The sequence below is a fragment of the Scleropages formosus genome, chromosome 5, assembly GCF_900964775.1.
Source record: "Scleropages formosus chromosome 5, fSclFor1.1, whole genome shotgun sequence".
NCBI classification, from domain to species: Eukaryota; Metazoa; Chordata; class Actinopteri; order Osteoglossiformes; family Osteoglossidae; genus Scleropages; species Scleropages formosus.
Window position 1 is genome coordinate 14,004,308 of NC_041810.1, and position 9,172 is coordinate 14,013,479.

The 9,172-nt window shown below is 43.1% G+C and overlaps 1 protein-coding gene across 4 annotated transcripts in view; it reads left to right on the forward strand.

The window, feature by feature from the left end:
• Positions 1–7,123, forward strand: part of slc24a2 (solute carrier family 24 member 2) — a 51,640-nt gene extending 44,517 nt beyond the window's left edge. For all 4 annotated transcript variants that reach the window (XM_018759776.2, XM_018759777.2, XM_018759779.2 and 1 more), the window contains 4 exons: positions 1,683–1,817; positions 2,798–2,887; positions 4,102–4,268; positions 4,888–7,123. In XM_018759776.2, the coding sequence (XP_018615292.1) occupies positions 1,683–1,817; positions 2,798–2,887; positions 4,102–4,268; positions 4,888–5,137 (642 nt within the window). In that variant the 3' untranslated portion in view covers positions 5,138–7,123. The remainder of the gene's footprint in view (positions 1–1,682; positions 1,818–2,797; positions 2,888–4,101; positions 4,269–4,887) is intronic.
• Positions 7,124–9,172: the final 2,049 nt, after the last annotated feature.

Sequence of the window (9,172 nt, forward strand, 5' to 3'; positions counted from 1 at the left end):
CAGGTGGTCAGTTCTGCTTCAGAACCACTGATGATGAATAGTGGGGCTTTTATCACCCTCTTACTCATAGTCCCTACCACTGGCATTTCATTCTCCAGCAGGAAAGGTAGAGATTCAGTTGTACCCTTTGCTTAGCAGGAGCTCGACATGAAATGGATTTTCAAATACTAAAAACTACGTGACCATTAGAACGAGAGTACATAAGATGTTTAATTTGCATAGAGTAAAGTTACTAGTGAATAAGTGAAGAAAGGCTCCAGCGGGAAATGATTCCAGAGCCTGCAGGTATGCCACAATCTAAATATTTAATGAAAATAAATCAGATTGCCTCCACCGTCACCACTGGAGTATGGAAATGTAACAGAATGTTTCTCAATCCTATGGTGTTTAATTGCTACTATGATTCCAGATACAATCAGAAAAATAACACCTAGTAGGGAGATAAACTTGAGAAGGTTGCCGGTTCAAATCCCATCAGTGTACTTCGCTGGAGAGAAAACATCTGAGAGGCAAACAAAAGACAGCATTAGGGCCGACCTATTTCTCAGTGCCTGTTCAACTGTAAGGACAGGAAAGGCACCTTAGGTGCTCGTTTTGTACACCTATGTTTTCCTGTATACATCATCAAGCTTATGGAGACCTGGGGATGATGACACACAACACAGGTACAACGAGTATAGGTTGTAGGACCTCCCTCCCAGCAGAGGAGTGTCTTCTCCTTGTCCTTATCATGCACAGGGTGGTCCCAGTTCTCCCCCAGGTTTGTGAGAAAGCCCTTTTAAATGAAGGAATTGAGGGAGGGAGACAGCTGATTGTTTTTTTTTTTTTTTGCCCCTATTACCTTGCCCCAAGAGAGTAGGGGAAAAAACTCATTACTGGTCAGCTTTCGTTTCCTGTCTGTGCAAAACAGTGCTTTTGTCCACTAAGCGTCTGCTTTACGATTCAATAAATGAGTGCAGAGATGCAGAATGCGATGAAAGGATGCTCTAAGTGCTCTGTTGGCTCTTGTTTGAACATGTTTTTCACTAGTAAAGCTCCCAGGTTCTTGCAGGCTGAAGGCCAACTCAGTTTTCTGCTGCTCGGGGTGCCGACCTTTCCTTACCTGTCCAGTGAAGTGACCTGACATTCAGATTAGAGCCCCAATTAGCCCGGAAAGCCCCACTTCTGGGAGACACCTGTGTGAAGCTGACAAAGCCCACTTGTGGCGATCAGGGTGGCGGCTACCGGCAGGTGAGAGACAGCCCCCTGTATTGCAGATATTAAGCAATAATAAGCAGTCTAAAGACTAAGGGAGTGCTGAGTCTCAGGGTATCCTACATGAGTATGTGCCATTATTCAGCCCTCCCATCTCTGTCTCTCTTGCTGAGGAGCTGGGGGAAGTTTGACCCAGGCTGGAGATAAGCAAAGGAATCAGGGACGTGTCCCAAGTTGCCCTTGTCCAGTGTCGGCAATCAGCTCACATGGCTGCTTGAGTCTTAAGTTGGCGTAACACAGAGTATTTTAAGCCTGTTGCCATGTGTAGTCAAGGCAACATTTCACTGCCCAACGTGGTGGCAAAGGTACCCTAACCAATATGAGGGAAACGTGATTAAAATTTTCTTCACTGGATTCCTCACCTGGTACAGTTTTGACCTTCTCTTCTGCCTGACCCCCGAACTCAATGTCTGTCCCTCTTCTCACAGGGGGAGGAGGAGGAGGATGAGGACCAGCCCCTCAGCCTGGCCTGGCCAGACACCAACCGCAAGCGCTGCACGTACATCTTCATCCTGCCCATTGTCTTCCCACTGTGGCTGACGCTGCCTGATGTGAGGAACCCAGTGAGTGGAAGTCCGCCCGTCATCACCTCCCAGAGACACAGGGTGGTGCTGTGCTCAGTAGATGGAGATCATGGAGATCCTTGTCATATCCTGCACATACTGACCAAACTGATCCAGGTGGCACTGTGAGGTTCATGTTTTTCCATCAACACCCTCAGGGTGTTTTATTTTGGTTTAGATTAACTGCCTGTGAGCCCCTGATCACCAGAAGATTTGTCAGTTTGCTCATGGGAGGTGAAAATTTGCATCATCAGCATCATCAACATGCACACAGTACTTTCCAAGCAGTCTTGCCCTGTTAACATTTCCCGTCCTCCTTGCCATTTGCTTTCAAATGCCATCCTGGGACTTTCTCACCTTTTCTCGATCCATAATTAGAGCGGAACACACTCTAATACACTGCTGCCTTAATGCGTGTCTGCTAGTACTCAATAATATAAAGATTACCCTTTACTTCCCCCTTGGTGTGCACCTTCAGCAATTTACATGAAAGCTTAAATAGCTCAGGTTCAAAATGCCAGGAACCTGAAACCATTTTTATTACTCTGAGATTTATTTTCTTAATAAACACAAAATATTCTGCAATGTTCCAAGGCAAGCGTTATTTTGCATTTTGGGCCATTAGTGCAATGAAAATAAGGATCCAGGGGTATGCAAATAAGATCCTAATTAAGCCTTAAGCCTGTGTGGCCACTGAGCTGTGTTTAAGTACACACGGTGCAGAACATAATCCCAGTATCAGCTGGTTCACTGCAGGCAACTTGATTTCATATTCTTTTGGGGGGATGAAAAAAGTGTGAACATGCAGTGAGCCCAGGGGGAGGCACCATCTCGATTCACAAATCAATACGACTCGTTGGAATGCAGTGCCATACTTTTAGAGGGCTTTTCTGGGACCCAGAACTGATCACTCATCCTTCAATGGAGATTTATTGTCAAGTAACCATACTCACTCTCTGCTCTGGTATCTTCTCTTTCAGACCTCGGTGAAGTTCTTCCCGCTCACCTTTCTTGGCTCCATCTCCTGGATTGCAGTTTTCTCCTACCTGATGGTCTGGTGGGCTCATCAGGTGATTTCTCTCTAGCATCTAACCAAGGGGCAGATGACTGTGGTAACTAATCAAACTGCAAAAAGAGGCAGTTGACTATGGGGTAACTAATCTGGTAGAACATTGAGTATGGGGTATTTGGGAAGTAGAGAGAGAGATGTCTCTTTGCGGCTTCATCTTCATATGTGCTGTCGACACATTTGAAGCAGCATTATTACACAGAACTGTGATTGACTGGAGAGAGAATGTACAGCATGATTGAGTTTTCAAAGGAAACGAGATGAGCTCTTTTTGAATATATAGAACTGTTGAACTGTATTATGTGGCTGCATATTTTAATGAGATGAAATGCTGAGGACTGCCCTTCATCAGCAAAGCACCAGCTCTAACACAGCCTGCTTCCTTAGTCACATGTCAAAAGAACTTGTGTCTTGGTGTCTGATGGGCCCACATGGGGGAGGTCCACTAAGGAACACAGAGCTTTGACCATCTCCAGCTTTTCAAGGTGCATTCTAAGATGTTTGGATTAACGAAGAGCCTTAAAAGATGGGTTAAAGAGATCAGGTCTTTTAAAAGGTACAGGGCAGGACTTCACGTGAACATGCTGATATGGGTGAACAGCACTCGTGTCACAAAGACGCTTCTCCAAAAATATCAACTATTGGCAACTTGGCAACATCTGAAAAATACATACAGTAGCTACACACATCAAACCTTAAGCAAAGTTTTCAAAGAAACAAGAAGAAATTCAAACTTTAAATGACATCTTTTAAAAAAGACAACTGCAGTTATTAAAAAACACTGAGGTCAGAGCCTTTATGAGCTCCTCTTTGCTGCAAAAATTACTTTATTTAGCTGCTTTTGCATTTTTTAAATGTAAACGTTATGGATCACTGTGACCCAGCCTATTTGCTTACTGATTCACTCATTGACAGAAGCCACCGCATTAGTCACCTCTGTATGTTCATCTTCCCGCATTGGAGTGTCAGATTATTGTGAGTCTAAGTTAAGAACAACCTGGCCATGTGATGACTGCAGCATGTCAGTCAAAGATAAGTCTCTTGCAGTAATCCCAGGCTGCAGAGGCTGAGAAGTTGCTGGAGACAGATGAGCAATGCCCACCAAGTGTGTAAACAAGGTTTTAGACACTGACACTTACTTTCTACATTGTTCACTGGAGCTGCAGCCTTTTACGATAAGGTCCAATTGTTCTCATCAAGCTTTCACTTTTACAGGTTGGAGAGACTATTGGGATTACAGAAGAGATTATGGGATTGACCATTTTAGCAGCTGGTACCTCCATCCCTGACCTAATCACAAGTGTCATTGTGGCACGGAAAGGGCTGGGCGACATGGCCGTGTCCAGCTCCGTAGGTTCCAACATCTTTGACATCACAGTGGGGTGAGTTTACGCTGTTATTATATGATGTTGGTAACCTGCTCATATCAACCTTACACCCAGGACCTGTTTTTATGTTAAAACAGTCAGTTAAAACAGGGATGTGACTTCAGGGAGGTAAATTTACCATGAATGGGCTCATCAGGCCCAAGGCCAAATGCTCAGTAGTGATCTGCTCCTGCTGGTTTTCCTGGGTTCTCCTCTGTCAGAAGTGTCTTTAAGCAGCTGAGCCTCTAGCTGTGAGCTCTTCACCCATGTTGACACAGCATGAATTTTGCCACCTGTAGGCACCACAGGAGGAGAAATTAATCACTGTACATCCACAGTATGAAGCTCCCGTAGGTCAACATCCTCAAGGAGCATCTTTGTCATCTTATTCCATTAATTCCATGGGTGCAGGTTCTTACAGGTTAATCAGTATCATCATTTTCATTCTGCTGAAGGAGTCACTGCTGCCATCAGCAGTGTTGAGTCAGTCATGGTTAGAACATACTGAGAAAAGACCTACTTAAATTATCAAGGAAATTATCCATAAGATAAATCAGCTGTTGCATGTAAAACAAAATATTAATAAAGTAGCACAATGGCGGAGGAAGCCTCACTGATGTCCTTTCCACCCCAGCCTTCCATTCCCTTGGCTGCTCTACTCCTTCATGAACGACTTCAAGCCGGTGGCAGTGAGCAGCAACGGTCTCTTTTGCGCCATTGTCCTCCTTTTCCTCATGCTCCTCTTCGTCATTATTTCCATCGCGGCCTGCAAGTGGAGGATGAGCAAGCTGCTGGGCTTCATCATGTTCCTGCTGTACTTTGTTTTCCTGGTGGTCAGCGTTATGCTGGAGGACAAGGTCATCATCTGTCCGGTGTCCATCTGAGTTCCTCCCACCAACCAACCTTTCATTTCCGCCATGGAACAGGGGGAGGGAAGGGGGATTTGGATTCAGCATTTATTCTTTTTTTTTCACACTTTCGGACCCATGTGGCTTAAGTGGACAAGGCTGCTTTGAAGGGACATGAAAGTGGAGGCAGTTGTGCGGTAGGAAACATAGGCTATCTACCGAATGGGCAGCAATGTACCAATACATGTGCATCATGTATTTCATCAGACTGCAAGGTTTTGAGAGACCTTTCAAGGTCTCACTCCTATAGCCTATATGAGGAGAGAATGGCTTTCAGTGCATACAGACATTTGACAAAGTGGCATTTTCCTTGCGTAAGGTCCTCCAAAAGTGTGGTGGTGCTGTAGTGTATGACCACCATGAAAGACAGCCTTGAATATTGAGCATCTATGAGCTGTCCATGTGTGTATGGAGCGCACGTATGTCAGCGTTGCTGCAGAGCCCTCGGTTAAAGTATCCCGGCCTTTTGTCTCCTGAAAAACCAGGCACTGCTGACAAACGCTGATTAGCGTGTTGTGGCTGCATCCAACTGGACTGGACATTCGCCATCCTCTGAGCTTCAGAGGCATGAGCACGAAGTAGTTTTTGGGCCTGATGACAAAGTGTCGAGGGTCGTACCGAGGGTCAACGAGTGTCAAAGCTGCTTCATGGGACGGGGAGGGGGTTCTTACCAGCAGGTTTGCCCTGCACACTGCCAAACCTGGCGTCAGAACCATGCGGCTCCCTTTGGGGGTACGTTCTCCACCGAACCCGTGGAAGTTGGTCGGGTGGATATTTATTCTTCTTATTACTATTGTTATTACTATTATTGCGGCAGTAGTCGTAGTACCAAGTAGTAGTGGTAGTACCTTGGTTCACATGGAGCTCTGTGACGACTTACTCATCCACTCACCTCAAATCCAGACCAACCACGTAGAGATTGCATTACTGTCTGTATGGGTTTGGAAACGTAAACTGTAAGAAGCCAATATTAAAGTAGAATTATAACCGTAAAAAACAACATTAATATAACCTGCTGTGCATATTAATCTGTCTCTGAAGAAGCATGTTTAAACTTGGACAGGATATTCATGAATCATATTTCATTTTCACTATACCACAATAGATTAAAGAGCCGGTACTTCGCATTTGAATAAATGTTCTTGAGCAGTTTGTTTATATTAGCAGAAGTTACAGCATCTAGTGCTCACCGCTTATTATAGTCTCATCTTTTTTCTACTGGACAAAGGAAATAATGGGACATTAATATAAACCAGAAACATTCAAGGTCGTAGTATAGCAGTTATCAAAATCTGGGCCAGAGGGGGTGGGGAGCATGGGGTGTAGTTATACATGTGAAATTATAGCCAACACATCACACTGCTTGTCACAGCTCCCTTTGTCAATCAAAATATTTTCTCTGTCTGTTAGACCGATGAGTCTTCAAATAAGTGCTTAGAATAGGTCCATGAATACTTATGACAAATAATATCTACTGAACTTGTGAATTTGTTTTGAAACGAAGGGTGCTTCTTGTCTACAGTTGTGCACAATATGTATATGTACGTACACAAAGCAGTCACTGTTAGCTCCAAAATCAAGATGCCACATTAGGTACACTCTCATCTGACTGATACTATTTGACGAGTAACACAATGCAGTATTTTTTCTAGCAAATGCAAGGTTTTCAGGCAGTGGTCAAGATCTGACTTCTGACCTCTGACACCCTGTGACATGGGTGGTGACCTCACAACTGTAGCTCCACCCACAACAACATCTCTAATGTGATTGGAGGATTAGCCTGCCACTCCATGCTGAGCTCTCAGTGGCTTTGAATGCCACACCAGCTGATTATTATTGAAAAAAAGCAAAAACAAATTCCTTCGTCTGTCAACACTCATCACTTCCAGCACCGCACACTGATCAATGATGTCTGCGTTCGTATCATAGGTCCCCTTAATCTTGTGAAAATAACTATACATACATACATACATACATATATATATATATATATATATATATACACACACATATATATGTATGTATACACACACACACACATTTTCAGAACCGCTTGTCCCTTACGGGGTCACGGGGAACCGGAGCCTACCCGGCAACACAGGGCGTAAGGCCGGAGGGGGAAGGGGACACACCCAGGACGGGACGCCAGTCATATATATATATATATATATATATATATATATAGAGAGAGAGAGAGCGAGAGAGAGCGAGAGAGAGCGAGAAAGAGAGAGAGAGAGAGAGAGAGAGAGCGATAATAGGACTTTTGATAAATGTACATGTTTGAAGACAATGAATTGGGCTGGATACCCATAAACAGCAAAGAGGACTTAGACCAAATATGTTTATTTAAAATATGTATTTATTCATAATACTCTGTTTTCTTGATTTTGTAAATAGAGGTGTATAAGATTATTCTAAACATTATTGAATGTACCACACCAGGACTAATTGCCCTTCTTCTTCTGTTTGTACTTTGCTTTGCTTTATTTTGTTTTTTCTTTCTTTTTTCTTTTTAATGGAAGGGACACTTTATACTTGGAGGCAGTATTTTAAACAGTGAACAACAAAAGCCAACAAGCATGAAATTTAATTATAGATACAGATTTATTAACACATCTGCTTGACACAGGTCACCCAGCAACACGATTGTTAATTCATATTTAAAATGCTGACAATGAGCTATGACCAGCAGCATCTGTTATAGCATGATTGATATATGGTGTGAATCATTAGGTAAACTGGCAAAGACAACTATGTGGGTTCACTTCAAATACACAACCTTGAACTGTATTTTTTTGATGTTTATGTAATATTTATTTGCAAATATACAAAAACATGTATTCAAAGCATATAATCCCTTGTACACCTAATTCTAAATAAATGGTATTTCTTTATGTAAGAACAAATAAAGTATGTAATACAATATGGAAATAAAGATCATTAAGAAATGTTTCATTGGAATTTGTATGTTTCTGTCATGAAGTCATATAATAATAATAATAATAATAATAATATAAATCTTCTGTACTTGTATGATTGCTGATGCTCTTAGATGCACAATTTAAAATAGTATAGACCCTGGATGATAAAATGTTGGTCCTTGACCACAAGAAGTCATATTTTCACGGCTCCAGTTCATCTACCTCTCCAGGAAGAGGTAAGTGCAGGAGAAGCTCCATGAGAAGCCCCAGCGCTTTGTGAAAAATTCAGACCTAACTGATGCACAACTGCACTCAGGGTTATGCAGAATTCTGATACATGGCACCCTTAATTTTCATGTCTTCCTTTCCTTTCAATAATTGACAGAGCTCTACTGGCACCCAGTATCTGATCATATTGTATATTCATTGTGTCGATCAAAGAAAGAATCTCCAACTTTCCAGCTGGGTAGAAGGTAAAAGGTGCAGGGCTAAAAGTTTGTGCAACCAGCTTCAGAAAATTTATTTTGCATATTTAAGTTGTCCTAGAACAGACTGGCATCCTGTTCAAGCTGTACCCTGGTTCACACTGCATGCTGCCAGGATAGGTTCCGGACCACTGCGACTCTGCATTGGGCAAGCAGTTACTGATAAAGGGGGGATGAATTTATTTTCTTCCATCCAGCTGTGTGGCATTACAATGAAATCCATAGAAAAGACTGACGTTGAAAGGAACTCATCTGTTCACACAGGAAGTCGTGCGGAGGTGAGGGGTCTGATCCAGCAAAGGAAGACGATGGAGAATGGGATTCTGGGAAACATGTGGGTGCAGAATCTGTTGACAAGGTTGCTTTTGTTGCCAGATTTTCCTAATCTCCCGCTGAGCAGAGCCAGTAGTGCTGCGAAGACCCGATAGCGGCCGCAGCGGATCCGAGGAGTCCTGTCAGCCCGTAAGTCATGATTCTAATCTGACAGCTTGACGCACAAGGACTTGATCGCTTTTATTTGTGAAGAAGTTTCCAGCATAACTCAAAAAGCACATACTGGGACAACATGGACAGTCAAAAAATGGCATCTCACTGAAGACTGTAGT